This window comes from Nestor notabilis, unplaced genomic scaffold (genome assembly GCF_000696875.1).
Source record: "Nestor notabilis isolate BGI_N333 unplaced genomic scaffold, ASM69687v1 scaffold35923, whole genome shotgun sequence".
Classification (NCBI taxonomy): domain Eukaryota; kingdom Metazoa; phylum Chordata; class Aves; order Psittaciformes; family Psittacidae; genus Nestor; species Nestor notabilis.
The window spans coordinates 1-17,574 of record NW_009921214.1 but is presented as its reverse complement, the minus strand read 5'-3'; the positions used below and the strand labels follow the sequence as shown (position 1 = coordinate 17,574).

Genomic DNA, 17,574 nt, shown 5'->3' with positions numbered 1-17,574 from the left:
AGCATCCCTACAAGCAGGGCTTGTTTTTAGGAAGGGACGGCAGGAATCTCTTCTCTTCCCTTCCCTCCCCATCCCCTCTCGCAGGATTTTTGCAGGGATTCGGAGAACCGGAGCCCGGCGGGCTGTGGGAGCAGGCGGGGGTGGTCCACGGCGGGACATTCCGAGGCGGGATCCCGGAGCGGAGCCCTCCCGAAGCGGCGGCACCTCCTGTGCTTCAATCCCGTCCTCATCAATCCCCAGCCCAACCAATACCCGTCCAGTTTTCAGGTTCAAAGCTTTAGCGGCACTGCTCCCAGCTGTAGCTACCTACGATGCCGATTTTGCGAGGGGCAGCGGTAAAGATTTCATGTTCAAAAGTCAGCTGAAAACCACGTTGAGCATAAAGCCGATGCACTGGCTCACGGGGTGGAAATCAGACAGGGAAAGCCTTGCTGCCTGTAGGAGTTTGCGGCTAAACTGTTTGGAAGAAAGAGGTAGTTGGAAGTATGAGCTGGTAGGAACGAAGTCACTGTCAAAAGTCATCCCAGGGTGTTTACTTACTGTCTTTTACTCTCCCTGTAGCCAGAACCTCGACTTTTATTCAGTTTCGCTATACTCATAGTTGCTGCTTAAGGGGAAACAAATACAACACATCAGTGTCAAAATCGGTTTAACAAAGTCTTGCAAGATAGAATTCTGCAAGGCTCCTAGCAGGAGCAGCTGAAGCTTAGGCTTCTTTTTGGTTATTTGTTTTGGTGTAAACAGTTTTGAAGACAAGCACATTTCTGCTATTACAAATGATGTATTCATACAGACTCAGTGCCTGATGCACAGGACAGGCTATGCAGACACAGTACTGGTTTACACGAGGATAAAGATCCCACTGCAGTTTAATTCTTTGCTTTCAAATGAAAATGCAACATTTTCTATTTTTTTTGTGCTACTATATATGCAGCAATTATTTCTTCACCCTTACTTCTATTTATAAACATAGAAAAGAACTTAAGGGTCACAAAACTTCCATACATGTAGTTTTAAGGGGTGTTTTTGTAATGAGGTAAATTTTCTGTTACGTTGTGGGTATCGGGACATGACTAGCTAGGGTACAAAGGCTGGTTTAGGTAATAGGCGGGAAAAGACTTCACTTCCTATGGTGTGGAAGTTAAAATAGCTCTATTCATATGAATTAAGCATATGTCATGCACAAATTGACGTCTTGAGTAATTTTAAAATACAATGCAATATAAGTAACATTATGAAATAATTTAGTATCAAACCAAGTATTATACAGTATTAGGAGGTCTTATTAATCCCCCCCCAAGCCATCTTTGAGACCAACATGGAAAGCTCACTCAGAAATGTGCCCTTCATGAAATCTCAAAAAATGTCACTTTTTATTTGGAAACTTCAATAACTTCTAATATGACCTGGAGTTAAAGCAATTGCACAGTTACAAACACATTTATTAAACCCAGAAAACTGCTGCAGGTCTATCTTCTCGAGAACGTACCTTCAACAACCCTCACAGCCATACCTGACAAGCATTTCTGCATGAGTGAATGAAGAAACACTGATGTCTTTGCGGTACAATCTTGATACTAAATGCATACTTGTAGAACTCTGTAGCTGCAGTGATACTTAGAAAAGCCAAGCTGTGCTTTGCTGGCTCAGTGGTGTGTATGTAACAACTTTCATTAATTTCCCCTTTTAAAATGAACTATCTGCGAGGACAGAATATTTTACACTAGATAGTACATCTTGTACTATGCAGAGGTTTGAAAAGGAAAAGCCTAGGAGATGTATTTGGGAATCACTAATGGATTGCAGATCCTTACATGAATTTTGAGTAATGGTCTACGAATGTCAGAAGTACCACTCCTTTTTCTTATCTGGTAAGAAGTGGCTTAAGTTTGGTGGGAGAATAAACCAGATTTAATAATTTCCTAAATTCAAGGAAGTTGCTCCATGCCAGTGCTGAATTAAGGCTTTTTTTTTAAAAAAAACCTGAAATACCTTTCAAGATCAAGTTACAGAAAAATGTGGTATGCTGAATAAATAATTTAAAAATGAAAGCAATAGTTGTTAATCTGTGAGAAAAGTGTAAATGCAAGTGGGAAAAAAACCCATGGACAGTTAGTCAATATTAAAATAGATATATTCATTTTTATTCTGTCCTTGAAATACAAAATTCATTTAAGATGTTAGATTACTAAAATAATGAAATTTTAATTTTCTTGCTTAGAAATTCACAATTTGCCTTATATGATCTAAGAGCTTTAATGGTAGATATTAACTATTAAGGTAGAACCTAACCATTGTTCATCTATATACAGAATGTCAGTTTGCACAATTAAGAGCAATTCACAGTCTTTTGAATGTCAGAAAGTTCAATAATGATGAAATAAAAGATAATTTATAATTCCACAGGAGAACTTCACAGACAAGTAATTATTCATAAAAATAACACCAACATGCAACTGGCTTAAAAGCACAAACTCAAGAACAACTCTTACACAGTTTTGTATTAGCACATTAGGACATTTTGGGAGAGATTAATTTGCTGTCAGGTACATGTAGACTAACGTGATCTTTTAAGTAAGGTAACAGTTCAAAAAGTTTACAATAGCATATAGCAGTACTGAGTGCTACCATGAAAACAGAAAACACACAATCTGTAAATTAAAATAGTAATAAAAAAAAATCACATTTTAGCATTCACATTAGTTTATGATGAATTCACTTTTCTCAGGTGCTATAAAGGACCATACTGACTTAATAAATCTATTCTGAATGAGAAAAAGGTGACTTTTTTTTTTTTTATAGCAGAAGATACTATCAATATAACCATAGGCAGGGACAATTTACAGTCAGGGGCTGGTACTGACCAGACAGGTCACATCTTAAGACTGGTGAGTGCACCATGTCACTAGAGGAACAGCAGAGAGATTCCAGGGGCACCTGAGCATTCCTCCTAGCTGACCCTACACCCGCCTCGCCAGCAGGTGAGATGAGCAGGCACTGCTGGGCTTCCAGGGCAGACCCTGCTGCTGAAAGGGAGAGGAGGGACATGGAAGCACAAGGTCAGACTGTCTTACACCACTCACCCCTGCAGCACCACTGGCACCTGAACGCCTGCAAACAGTGCTGCTTTCTCTGCGTCGATGACTTTGCCATGTTCGTGGGCTTGTGACAGACACAAAGAACTGGCCACTCCTGGGTTCTGTGGCAGAAGAGGTCATCAAAAACTGCATTGTGCCCCATGTCATAAAACATGCTGTTGTCATCACAGCACATTGTGGTCAGCTTGGCTCCAGCTGGGACCTCCAGGAATGGTGTACCCTCATCCTGTTGCACTGCTAAGATTTATTGTCATCATGGGTCTTTCACTCCCTGCTCCATGGAGACCAAGTCACGGGGTATGCTAAGGTAGTGATACATTACTTACCAGTAAAACTAGTCTACCGGGAGCATGAGTTACCAGGGGGACAGTTCCAGGACAAGCTGGGTTAGGCCCTGCTTTACATTTGATCATTTTGGTCCCTGAGCAAAAAGAGCAACCCACTCTTATCCAGCAAAACGCTGGCCTCTTGTGTGGTGCAAGAAGTGCTCTCCAACACCATGCAAGACCTTCAAGTGCCTTCATGGAGGTTTCCTTCACCTCCTGGGAAAGACTCTGACCCTTTTATTCTTTTTTAAATGGAAGCATGCTCTACAGATTTAATTGACTCTTTCGGAGACAATCTAGCTCTTTTAATTTCAAAATAGATACCACACAAACTGATAAGCAATTAATCCAAAATTACTAATGATTTGCATGTACTTTTGACACAGTCCTATTATGTCCTACCAAATTATGCAGCAGCCTGTGATATTCTAATTCCAAATCCCCCAAATAGAATACAATTATACATAAAATGTCTTCTGTTTAAAACAAGTACCTATGGTTATTTTTGTAGTTGCTTCAGGTTGGTTGCAAAGTGCCAAAGAAAGATTTATCAAAACTGTGGCATGAAACATTTTACAGCTTACTCTTAAGCAATAATGGAATACAGTCAGCAGTGTAATGATACTAACATTTCCTCTCTCAATAAAGCAGGCTCTAATGTCCAGACTGCATTGTGAGCTATGGCTGAGTACAGAATAGCTCCTACAGAGTAACTACAGGAGCAAGTAACTTGACTACAAGAATCTCTCCACAGAAACAAATTTTATTCTGTGGCACAAAGCAATAATCAGCTTTTGCTGTTGATTAAATGTTGAAGGAAAGTTAAAGCATTTAATCAACTGCAAAGCCCATTTAATGTAAGCGTACTCCAACACTGTAGACATTATTGATGTTATATATGAAGATAAAATGTTTACCCAATATATCTCACAAAACTACAGTTTTCTCTCCGGAGGATTTAGAATGTGGCTGTGCCAATCTCTGAAAGCCTTCCTACTGATGCCGATGCTTATTTAGGGTATGTGCTTTACACGAATAACTACACAGGCTTCTACGCAAATAACAATAAATAATTCTCATCCTTACTATATATGCAGAAGTTTCCATCCATAAGTCATCAAATACTTTAGATATGAGTAAAATTCTGATTTTAAAAGACTTACATTGGCACATCCCAAAGAGAGTTTTTTGGGAACACAAGGCAAGGCCCACAGACATGGCTACTCTTCCATCACAGTTATCCTCTTGGCAAATTGAGACTGAACAGCTACGAGAATCTTCATCAGTCTCTGAAGTGATGGCTGGGAAGAGACAGGGTCTAAACATCTCGCTAGGAAATTAATTTTGGAACAAGTGCTGGTCACCCAGTGCAGCAGGTTGGGCAGTCAGGATACAGATAACTTCTGTGGCTGCTCAGGGTTTTCACTTGCCCAAATTTTGGCCACAGGGAAAAGCCTGTTTTCCAATCTGTAGATGGACAAGTATGCTTCCAAACACAGGTCACACTACTCTATGCATAACTTAGGCACAGTAAAACACTATTAAAAGGTAGGTTTAGATACCACACTTGCCCTTGAAGCCCTCTTCTTCTTTTGCCTTCTTGGAGAAATGAACAAACACAAGAAATGCTCAAAATAAACACATGGACATGTTACTAAGAAATCAGTGAAACAGAAGGTAATTTTTGATATGATAGAATATTTCAAACAGGCTCATGTATTTTCTCCCTGAAGAATATACTTTTTTTGGCTCAAAATCCAAAATAGATAATTTAGGCTTGATCCAGATCCTATTAAAATCAATAGAACCTCCCTTCTGACTGAAAATGACTGCAGGAAAAAATCACAGATTTTAATTCCTTTGCACTGCACCAAAAAAAAAAAAAAAAAAAGAAAGAAAAGCAAAGCATTCACCCTCAGTACATCAAACTGAAGTCAGAAATGTGTTGCCAATAAGACAGTCTTGCAAATCATTCCCCACCACCTGACACAGCTTCTATTATATCTCCCAAATAAGGGCTAAGACACAGAAGACCATGAAGGGAAAAAAGTAAATACAAAGTTAGAATAATAATAATTAAAAATTCTTTCACCCCCTAAAATTAAGTTCCCCCTTTCTTGCTATTATTCTTCTACAAGCAGACGCAGAGATACCTCCAGATGGTGGGTGTATGGGACCTCCCAATCTAATCCCTGTGAAAAAGTGTTGCTGAGCCTGTTTGCTATATAAATGGCCTGGATTCAGCTTGATGTCATCCTCCCTATAAATCCTACTCAGTTCGTGGCCAAGAGATAGGGGGTCCGTCTTGTAGGGACATTGGACTATTTACTTGGCCAAACTCTTGTCATCTCACCTTACTACTCGCAACTCAGGCAGGACGAAATGAGGTTGCATGTCCCTGCATCTGGTATCGACCTCCAGCCCAAGGGCTTTTCTCCTTAGAAACAAATAGGAAGGAGGTAAAAGCAGAGAGGGAAAAGCAAATGCTTCCAAAAATACAAAGCTGAGTGATAAAACAGAGCAAACATGGAGATTAGTAGAAGGCATATAGGCAGCCACTCACTTTCTTAAGGACCTTAGCTTGTAACGAAAGTCAATATCAACATCTGGCAAGAGGATACCAAGGCCCATACGACTGTTATCAAGTCTTACAGCTTTTTTTTCCACTAGTTCTACATCAAAACGAGCCAACAGTAAGAAAAGAAACATCTTCATCTCATTCATTGCAAGGAACCTCCCTGGACACATGCTGATTCCAGAGCCAAAGGGCATTAGGAAATACTTCAGTTTTCTTCCTGCCTTGTAGAATGTGGTTTTCTTCTTGCCATTCTCTATGTATCGATCGAACTTATACTCCTGAAAATAAAAGAGAGAGACAGCGTGATATCTAACAAGGCAGTTACATGAGTTGCTTTGTTTGCACAACAGTAACACTTCTGAAACCCAGAAAATAAGATAAAGAGGAAGACAAGGAGCTGACAGCTTCTCCTTTTTAGTTGGTTCCCTCAGGTTTCATTAACTCACATTATCTTCCTTGCAAAGAACACTCCTAAATCCACTTATTTAGCTTAGCCCTTTTACATCAAGCTCCTTTAACTTCCACGTCTCATCCACTATGTGTCTGGTCTATATTGATTGTAATTAGATTTTGACCGCTTTGTAGCAGGGACAATGAACCTTAGTGGAAGGACAATTTACTTGTAAAGAATCATACGCGCTCAGTGTGGTACATACATCATGAATAGGGATAATCTGCCAAATTCTGCAAATGCCTATGAATAAATTAATGCATTGCACTGATCTTGCTCTCGCAAGCTAGAGCAAAATCCATCCTTCTTTTGCACCCAGTGGTGCAGGTTATTCGAAAACCAGACCTGACGCTTTGCAGTCATTTTTCCTTTCAGTTGAAGATGGTTGCTGCTTAATTTGCCACATCTTACCTTCAAACGTTTTGCTTCAGAAGCAGTGTGCAAAGTAGGACAACAACCAGTGACTGTCCATTTTAAAGCGAGTGCTTTCAAGTAAGGCTTGAGGCTGCACTTGTAACCTATGTCCCATAAATTGAACATTTTTCTGACTATTTTTCACTAGCAGGATCCCTGCTTAGAGATAATTCATGTTTTTGAATGAAGGAGATCTGGCATCCTCACTCAGTCAATGGCAAATTAACCACTTACAAAATCCTCCTGCATGCTTTGAATAAAAATGACAGACACTTCTTGCTTATGGTCACTCATTAGCATTTGTCCTGCTTTGCATACATCTGCTATAGCAGCAGCCATTTGGAGCTGGCTGGGAACAAGTCAGTCAGACAGAAACCAACCTCTACTGATTAAAAAAGAAACAAACTACAATGAAAAATACACTGACACTGATCTACCCATTGGATTAAAGGCTTTGCGAAACACGCACTGCAGGTCTTGCTGTCAAGAAAGAACAGTCTCGGGGAGGTGGTCTGTGAGAAAGGGAACAAATACAAGGTGTGCTGAAGGGGATGTAACTTTGAGTTGAAGAACAGGAGCTTGTTTTTCTAAATGGCAGAGGCCTGGATTTTCCACAAAGATAAAGGTGTGTTTCCATTGGCAAGTAATTCTTTTCAGTCTCTTTGAACACCCCAGACAAAAGGAAGCATGGCTTTTTTTTTTTCCTTAGTAAGTTATCACTTCATTTGAAGAAGCACAATGACAAATGAAAGCCCAGAATACCACTTCTTCCTTAAAAAAGATTCACTTCCTGTAATCTAAATCCTACTGGTCTAAAAAAAACACTGCTAAATATGAACTGCAATAGCTTAAAAAAACAACCCAACCCAACCAAAGCTCTTCACTTTGCTGGAACATTTCCACAAGGTGCACTCCTGGTGTCTGGAGCAATTATGAATGGTGGTATTGAAAACACAGACATACTGGGTCAAACCTTATGCTTTCTTTGTCATCTTGAGAGCCATCTGAGACTTGTAATTGCTTTTAACGAAAAATAAATTGGTGTCTAAGGAACTGGGAAACCAGAAAACAAGCGTAAGACAGGAACTGAGCCAATGACAGTGACATCAAACTCAGGCTTGTGCTGCTGAAGCCCCTTGGGCAGGACAGTGTTTCCTTAAAAGCCAGTTTGCTGGCTAAATAACAACTAATTTAGACAATAAAGGAGCTTTCAGTCATGGACAAGGCCTCCTGGGAAGAGTCAGGGTGACTGATGGCAAGGAAAAGGTGAAGACACTGAGAAAGAGCAAATGATAAAGTTCTGTGTGGACAGCCTGCTAAGAGTTTTACGAAAATTGAGCAATCTCCTGTGATCGATATAAGTCTTTCTCTGTCACATCTTGTATTTGGCTTTGTTTGGGAAGCCACCACATAGGGTTTCCTGATATTTCACTCTATGGGACTTGCAGAATTCATTTACTGAGCTCCATAACTAGCTGAGTTAGGATTTAGGGGTTCGCTTTATTCACTTCAGAGAGAAGTGACTCATTTATTTAGGTTTTGATGAGTGCAGAAAGAGGTCAATAATATATGCTTACACTTATACAGTATGGTGCCAAAGCAGAAGATAGCTTGAACTTAAATTTATGTATTCAGGAGAAAAGCATTGCTACAAAATTATCTCGTCAAGCTGCCTGTTTTCCCAGGAAAGTTTTCCCTAAATACATGACAAGCTCAAGACTGCACCTTTCAAAAAATTCATTCTCCATCGCTATCTGATCCTCAGTAGTTATTGTTGAAAGCACACTGCATATTTTAAGAACCAAACAGAACAGTGATTTCCCCACTTTTCGAGAGGGCCCATGTGCTGAAATCAATGTACCGCAATGTGTGGATTGCTCATTCACTATCAAAAAGATAAAATATATGAACTAAAGCTGTACTGTGAAAGCTGAGCAGAGCTGATACTAAGCAGATATATTCAAGCAATGGAAATATGGTAATATATTCCTGCAATTATTGGATAAGGGAGGGGATCAGTTTCCACACTGATGCTTTTGGTCTAGGACCTAAACAAACAGATGGACTTTGACAAATCAATAATGTTCTCCAAAATAAGGTGTTAAGAATAAAATAAGAAAAAGCTTATTTGTTAACTGTTACTTTTTAAGGATAGAAATATTAATCTACTATTTGCCAATATATGGATTCTTTTTTAAAATTCTAATTTTCTCAGTGGGCTTTGTCTTCATTTTTGGGTGGGAACAGCCAGCAGAACCCTCCTGAACATGATTTCCATTTTCATGGCTCCAGTGTTCATCCTGGTGACTATCTCTCACTTGTGCTAACTCTGATAATCCTCCACGACTTCCCTCCCCAAGGCTGGTGGAGTTCCTGCACAATGAGATGCTAACACACACCAACAAGGCACTTGAAACTCATCTTTCCTCTTAAATTCCTGAAAGGCAGAGCCCCAGCAAGAAACCCAGTTAGAAGCCTCAGCCTCTAACATGAGTTTTCTATAAACATGTAAAAAAATCCAGTTCCCTTCTTCTTTGGCTCAAATGCCAAGGATGGAAATCAGAATGTCTGAGAGACAGCCATTTGCTTAGGAAAATGGGGATGAGGAACAGATCGGGGATGAGGAACAGATCAGGTATGAGCTCTTGTCTCTCAGGCAGAGGAGCCATTTAAGAGCCTCAGTGTGCACCTTAATCTTCCTCCATGGCACCCTGTGCATGGGACAGCAATCTGGGGGAGCAACCTAGCCAAGACAAGGACTATCCAATTTGCATGCAGGTGCTGAACTTCTTCTAAGAAACACGCTCACTTCTTCAATTTTAGCCAGGGACAAAGTCTGTGGAGCAAAGACTATTTTATTTACAGTGCTGGGAACTTCACAGGGGATTCCTCCTCTGTGGCTCAACTCTGGCTCTCCAAAGGCTCGTTTTTACCTCCCATATTGTTACATATTCATAGTTTTTCCAAGGATAGGCGGCCTGTATTACAATTAGTTCCAGGAACTTATTATCCTAAGTCTCCTCCTTTCGGTGCTTGTGCATTGCTCTCTGGTGGTCCTGGGCTGGGGTCTCTGGGATGAAGTAAGAAGTCTTCCTCATGATGCCCTTGTCACCTTTTGCCCAACTGGTTGCTTCTGTAACTGCAAGATCAGCTGAAACTGGTCTTATCAATGGCTTTCTTCTGTTGTTTCAGCAAGTGTTATGCTTATCTTACACTCGGGATCAGCTAGACTAGATTACCAGAAACTACTCCCCTCCCTAGGCTGCTGGTTTGCTTACATATCCACATAAAACACTGTACCCTAACACACATTAATATTGCCAAACTTATGAACATTAAACAAATTAATTGTGTTAGCTGAAGCAAAATTTCCCATTCAGTTATTTACTACATTCTGAGGCTGTATTAAGGCTGAGGCAGGGTGGACTAATTTTGAGTCTTTGATATTCATTAACTCCAGCATCAGAGAAAAATACAAGGAGATGACACAATTACCCTCTGAGCTTTGCTGCAGAGCAACAGCTTTACAGCCTCAAGTTCACAGCACTCTACTAATTGATCAAGAAGGGGTGAATCCCTACGAAGGGAGGTGAAAAAGCATAAGGCTCAAGTAAGACATTGCTATTATAGGGCTTCAGAGAGCCAATGATGCTTTTCGGGCACTTAGCTAAATGGCCCACATTATTTGCTATTTAAACCACCTTCTATTATTCAGCCCTCCTTGGGTATCAAATGATCCACTGCCAAACAAAACCCACATTTAGCCTAAAGTTTATGGTAGTCAATGTGCAATTGTCAATTCCTTTGAAAGCAGTCGCAGTCAGTCTCATCACCATATTTCTCTCTTCAGGCCATGAATCCTTTGACCTATAGGGCCCTAGAAAATACAACTGAAAGTAGCAAGATTTGTTCCACAAGAAGGAACAGCAGTAAAAAAAACCCACAACCCAGAGATCACAAAAGGCTTGGCTGCTGCTATGTGCCTGGAGTAGGAAGAGTAGCACCAGCTGAATGTTTACCTTAGGATCTTCATAGACCTCAGGGTCCATGTGCAAAATCTGTGGGTAAAGGGCTATCCAGTCTCCTTTCCTCAAACCGACTTCTTGATTCCCTTCAAGCTTGAGAACAAAATCCTCCTGGCTGATGCGAATGTTCATGGAGGATGAGCACATTCGTAAACTCTCGTTTAAGGCACTCTCTGCGATTAAACAAAAGCGGAGGGAGGGAAGCATCAGAAATATGGGAGATGACTGGAAGTTATACATGGCTACAGCTGCTGCATCTCGACAGGTTTAGTAGGGCAAGCTAAGGGAAAAGAAAAAAAAGGAAAAAAACCCACAAACCAAACCAAACATAAAGCAGAGACCAGGATGAGGCAACAAACAACCCCACAGGGCTGTGGGGGCAGCCACGATGCTGAACCTCCCGATACGATTCTCACTGATGGTGCTGAGAAATCTTGTCGGCTGTAGGCAGCACTGAGTTTTGGGTGGAAAGTCATTATTCAGGCATCATGTTGAAAGCAACACAATCAAAAGACAAGAACGCTTTACGCATTTACATATATTTTGGAGGTTGCAAGCAAATACCAGTGAAAGCATCCATGGAGCTGTCTAGCTTGCCTTTTGAAAGCTGTTGGATGTAATGGCAGGACTATACATTAGAAAAATCATTTTGCTTGTTAATTTCATAGTAAATCTGAGGATTTAAAAATTTCTTTCTTTTCTTTTCAGTGTGCTACATTGCAAAATGATAGTGTCTGTTATGGTCAGAGTGAATGAAAGCAATTCATTATTTGCCTGGTAATTTTAAGAGAGAAAGACAGTTTTAATTAGCCAAGAGAAAAGAAAACATAGTCCTTTCAGGCTTAGGGAAAGCAAGATTTCTGTCTCCACCATCACATCCTGGAAGGCTCCAGAAGCTGAATGTCCTTGCTTTCCCAGTGGCCTTCACCTTTTGCTCCTAGCACGACAGATTTTATGGCTAATTTCCGGCAATTTATCCTGGCAGTTTGAGGAGGAATTCCTTTGGGAATAATATGCATAATTTGCATAAATCATTCTGATAGCATGTATATCAGCATGTAGCTCCTGTCTAGGGCTGCATCTCTCACTTTGTAATCAAAACTGACTATTTTTCCACCAGCGTGTATGGGCGCTGTTATATGTGACTTGATTCCTTCTAATCATCAGTGTGAAAAATAGCCTAAAATAGGGTTTCATTTGCACATAATAATCCATTTGTGTCTGCATTTATGTTCTGTGATATTAAATAAGCCTTCTCTAAGTGTTCACCAAGGCACTGTAACTGCTGCACCCAAAAGGTTAGTTTATTAGAGACAGTAGCTACTCAGTGTAGATGCCTCTGAAAAAAAATAATAACAAACGTTCTTTCACTAAAAATTAAATCTGGTGCAGCATGCATAGCAAATAAAGTGGCCTTGGATGCTTTCTTGCAGGAGGTTTTTCCTTAAGCATGCATTTGTCTAAAGAAATGAGGCTGCGGTCAGCTTTGTGTGGCCAGCACCATGATTCAATGTGACGTACAGTGAGTCTGTGCATATTCTTTTGGACTGCCTTCGTTACTATAATCAGGCAGAGTCAAATCGGCTTGTTGGTGACGAAGCCAGAAAAGAACCCTGGTTCCAGAAGATGGCCTCTACTGTGGATAGCCACAAGGCACCTGACACGATAGATTTCAACTGGCAGTGCTCTGGCAACAAAACTTTATGTGGTACAAAGAAAGGGTCCAGCCTCCGCTCCCAGATGGTCTTCAACCTGCGGAAAATGAAGCTGGTAACTCTGTGATGGTCCACTATTTGAAAATGGTGGTGACATATGTAGCAACAGCAGAAATCAAATGAGGAAGAGGAAAAAGGAAAGAAAAAAAAAAAGAAAGATAATTATTAAATTGCTGCTGCAAAATAGCAGGTTTACATTTAACCACCCAACCGATGCGGTCACATCCCATCAGTGGACATCCTCCCAGAAAGCGCAGCAGTCCCTGCCCGCTGCTGGATCCCAAATGACAATTGGGCAGCATATCTTATGCAGAAGTTAATCACAATAATGGAGCACAAAGTGTGGCTTAGCGGTCAGATCGTAAATGACAAATCTGTTTTACCTTCCAGTACCAGTTATGTGTGGAAGGCGAGCTTGGCTCTTGCTCTGAGCGATCATGCCGATAATCATTAGATGACAAAAGTAATGAGTCACATTATGATCAACAAAGGAGAATGGAGCTTATACGGCTTTGCAGGCTTACATTAAAAAAATAGACAGTCAGCTTTCCACAAATGCTGGGGCTATACATTGAGAGGAATGACAACTGCACAATAAAACTGCAGCCTTTACTTGCAGTTGTCATAGTTCAGCAGACACCAGCCATCGCTGCTGACAGACCAGCTGGGTAGCTTGGGAGGCCTTCCATTCTGAACTGTGAGGTACAGTAAATTATCCAGCACGGTAGAGCAACATCTGTTTCTGTGCTTGTGCCGAACAAACAAGGCAATTTAAAGCATACCAAGGGATAACCAAGCAGCAAATGAACATGACCCTCATTTTTTTCCCCCCTTCTTACACACATGAGATGCTAAACTTCACTGTGCAAGCGCTACATAAAGAAGCCAGGCTGTTGTTTGATAAGGTGTTGTCAGAGAGATTTTACATATTTTCTAGAAGGGGGGGGGGGGAAGAGAGAGATATCTCTCTCTCATAGTATTGTTATTCTTAGAATCCTCCCACTTCTCTCTTCGTTTCTCTTATACTAAAGCTAGCACTTAGCTTCCAATTCATTCTAGATTTTTTTTTTAAAAACTGTTTCAATATACTTATAAATATTCAGTCTTTAAACCCTAATTTGCTATACTTAGTTCACATGCCTTCAAGCATTTGTCTTCCAATTTCCACTGAATAAATGCGTACTAATGAGAAATAGAGCAAGCTGCTGAGGCAAAGCTGGGTGACTTGAGCCTGGCCTGCCACCAGCTTGTGATAGGCAGGCAAATTGAGTTAAAATGAAAAGTCTTGTCAGCTGAAATACAACATGGTAGCCAAACAGCAAGCTGTCAATCATCCAGCCAAAACAAGGGACTGCAGGTAATAAAAGGTCATTGCAAATCGTAAGTGCATTTGGCTTTCGTAGGCAAGTTAATTTTAATTAAACATGATCTCTATCTGTAGATGTTTTATAAAACTTATTGTGCATAATGGATTGTTAATTTTACACTAACATAGCAGGTAATAGGGTACTATAATTATTAGAGTGTATTGTAGGAAAATAGCTACTGAGTATGCAAATATTTTGGGGGGGGTCATTTACCCACAGGCATCACGGTGTGCCAACACAAACGATAATCTGAAACAAGTACATTTGCATCTTACTAAGAACTAAATGATACTGCCCAGCCCATTCGAGGAAAATATATGCATTTCTCTCAATCCAACCAACGATTTTAGTGCTTAGCATTTATGTTATGACTACGCACTCTGTATGAGCTGTTTTTGGGTTCCTACCCTTTCTTGTGTATGAGGCAATTTTTCAAGCTGTGCTCTTTTCGCAGGAGATATCTGGGATTCAGCAATGACCTGGGGCAAGAATACTTCACCATATAAATGAATGGACTAATATTAAACAAATGAACTGACTAAACATGCCTAGCATTAAATATGCACTAAGTACATCTCTGCTTTACCCTTTGCATTTCCATTATAACCATAAAAACTGACAGACCATTCTCATGTGTCGTTTACCATATTAGAGCTCTGTTGTGAGCCATAATGACTAATAATGTATGTTACTCTGCACACACAAATATGTGCATTTGGGTTTTGGGAGAAGTCTTACGTAGACAAAATAAAGTGTGCTGTCCTAGGCATCCCATCAGAAAAAAATAATCAGGGCCAAAATTTGCTAGTTCTGCTGTGGGTTGGAGCTTTTTTTTTTTTTTTTTAATAAAACATCACATACCTGGGCTTTGAATTTAGAAGTAAATCAGGGCATGTCGTTCCCTAGACCCAAAGAATCTGTCCATAATAACAACATTGTTTCCGCAGAAAGGCTTTTTAGCAATTTTTTCTTGTTCTCCATAGCATGAGGAATCCAAAAAAAGGAATCCAAAAAAAGGCTCTTGTTATAGTAGGCCAAAAAGAGGACAGAGAATCAGAGCGCTTAAAACAGGAGAACGAGATGACAAGGTGCTGAACATACAAGAATCCCACCTGGTCTGCCTTACTCGAGAGCAGGGACACAAATACTGGTTTCCTATGCTCTGGGTTGGCATTAGGAGAATGAGAAGAGGAAAAGCTTGGCCTTGGAGTTTGGGGTAAGTGAGCTGCAAGGGCAAAGGCAGTGCTGGCCCACAGCCTTCCTTCGACATGGAGATTTTTGGTTCACAGACAATGCAAATTGGGACCTTTGTCCCTCCTACACATTTATTAGCAAACATCCCTTTCCCCTTGCCAATGAAGCATGACTTTAATTCTCTTATGGTACAGATTTTTTTCTATATTATTATTTTATGGGACAGTATCCATCCCTTTATGACTTAAGTGCCAGAAGAATTGAAATCTAGCTTCTGTTCATATGACATTATGTTTAACATGATTATAAAATTTAACAAAAGTGTTACAGGAATACTACAAAGTAGGATGTGGCACTTTCCTCGCAACACATAAATCAAATGTCACCAAGGTACTTCAAGATTTCAAGGCGAAGCAGAGGAATGACACAGTTAATGTTTTAAACTGTTCATACCACTTTGCACCAGAGGGTTTTAGTGAAGTACACACTTTTATTTTCCTTACTCCTACACTCCTAGGGTGCCTTTTTTTCTTTTTTTTTCCCCTCTTGCCATTTCCATGTCAGTTTCCAAATACAAAATAAATTCTGTCCTGATCTTCCTGATGCTCGATAACTTTCCTTTTATCTTGTTTGGTGGATGCTAGCTCTGATGTGAAGCAGTTTTACTTGTGTTCCTTAAAAGTACATTAAATGCTTAGAATGGCTGGTTAGTCTTCGGAAGTGTTCTTATCATCCAATATCTCCCCTAATTCAAAAGCATTCTCCATCAGTTAGAGATAAATCTGCACCAAAACAGCCATGACTCCAGATGAAACCAACTTACTAGACTTACGCTATGTACGATTAACGTTAATGCTCTAACAAAAAGTAACTGGATCAAACTCAATTTTATATTTGTACTATGAGAAGCAAATCAAGTTTGAACACAGATTCTTGAGACATGCCACACTGGATGGTCCTGAAAAATAGCAGCTATTACTTAGATCCAAACCAGGCACAGAAACCACACTGCTCCACCAATCTCTCTTGACAGAGCTTCGTTTAAGAGTGGAACATTAGTTCAGGCCACGAGCTACCAAGACATACAGCCATGAAATACCAAAACATAAAAACATGAGCTCAGTTTTAACAGGGGACTGGTTTTGATATTTGGAAAGAGAGGAGTACTCAACTTTTAAGCTTTTGTTCAGCTGATGTCTACCCTATAAAGGCTACCCATGGAGATTTTCAGAGGCTTAAAGGTTAGGTTCTTACCTGCTATACCCTCTCTCCTCTCTTGGCCTAATTTTAGTATTTATCTTACCAGTGCCTGTGCACCAGCAAACAAAGTGAAACCATCAGCTGATGCTCTGAAAGCCTATCACACTCCTGGATCAAACAACTTCCAATAGCCATTGGCAAGGGTCTCCCTCTGAACCCCTGATCCAGAATTGGAAGACTTGTATCTCCCTTAAAGCTCCCTATTTTGAATCAAAGTAAAATTTTCGATACTGAAAACACCATTTCTAATCTGCAAAGCTTTACCTTTGTATACTTTGTTTGGAGGCATCGCTCAACTGAAACCCGCTTTAGAAGCCTTTGTTTTGTTGGAGGGAGAGAAAGAAAGAAACTGCTTGTGATAAAATTACATTTGCAGTTTAAATACATTATCCCACTTTAATTTCAGAAAAGGGTCGTTCTTGGCAGTACCATACAGAAGTATTTGAAATGCATTAACACTTCGGCAGATGCTCAGAATCAAACAACTTAATAGGCATCAACTTTTTTTCAAATAATTGCAAAGCTTCGATTTAGCCTTTTGCATACCTTGCATAGTTAATTACCTAGGCTTTAATGTTTACATGCAATGAGAGTATCTACAGCTATAAACTACATAATTTATAATTGATGTAAATGGGTGTTATTATGTCAATTAGGCAGCTGTGTCCTCCACCTTCTCAGTAAACAGAAATGAGTGATAAACTGAGTTTGCTGGGAGAGCCCCTCTTTTCTTCCTAACAGATAAAAATAAATTACCTAGGTAGACCAGGTTGTCCAATTGTTCTCTGGTGAGGTGGATGTTATATGTGGGCCCTCTCTTTTGACCTGTTGACTGCAGCAAATGGTCAATCTCGTCACGCACCGCTGCAAGAGCTTCTGGGTGCCGCAGAAGATAATACATGGCCCAGAATGTAGCTGGAATCGTGTTTCCCACAGAGGCCCACAGGAAGGCAAAATGATGTGCTGGGAGAAAATAAGTGAAAAGGAAGATTAATAGCGTTTATTACACTGATTAGATTTGCAGTGTGCTAATTAAAAGATGTTAGGACACAGACCCAGCCAAGGATCAGTGAATGCTAATGAGGACCAATAGGCTTCTGAAGTCTAATTTTCTGCTTAATGAGAATAGTTTGAAATGTAATGTCG

The 17,574-nt window shown here is 40.2% G+C and overlaps 1 protein-coding gene across 1 annotated transcript; it reads right to left on the bottom strand.

The window, feature by feature from the left end:
• Positions 1-5,676: 5,676 nt before the first annotated feature.
• LOC104403014 (25-hydroxycholesterol 7-alpha-hydroxylase-like) lies at positions 5,677-17,388 on the bottom strand. The gene is made up of 3 exons (XM_010011044.1): positions 17,185-17,388; positions 10,887-11,065; positions 5,677-6,280 (listed from the first exon to the last, which is right to left on the bottom strand). The coding sequence occupies exons 1-3, from the start codon at positions 17,327-17,329 to the stop codon at positions 5,984-5,986; spliced, it is 621 nt and encodes a 206-aa protein (XP_010009346.1). The 5' UTR covers positions 17,330-17,388; the 3' UTR covers positions 5,677-5,983.
• Between the last annotated feature and the right edge of the window lie 186 nt (positions 17,389-17,574).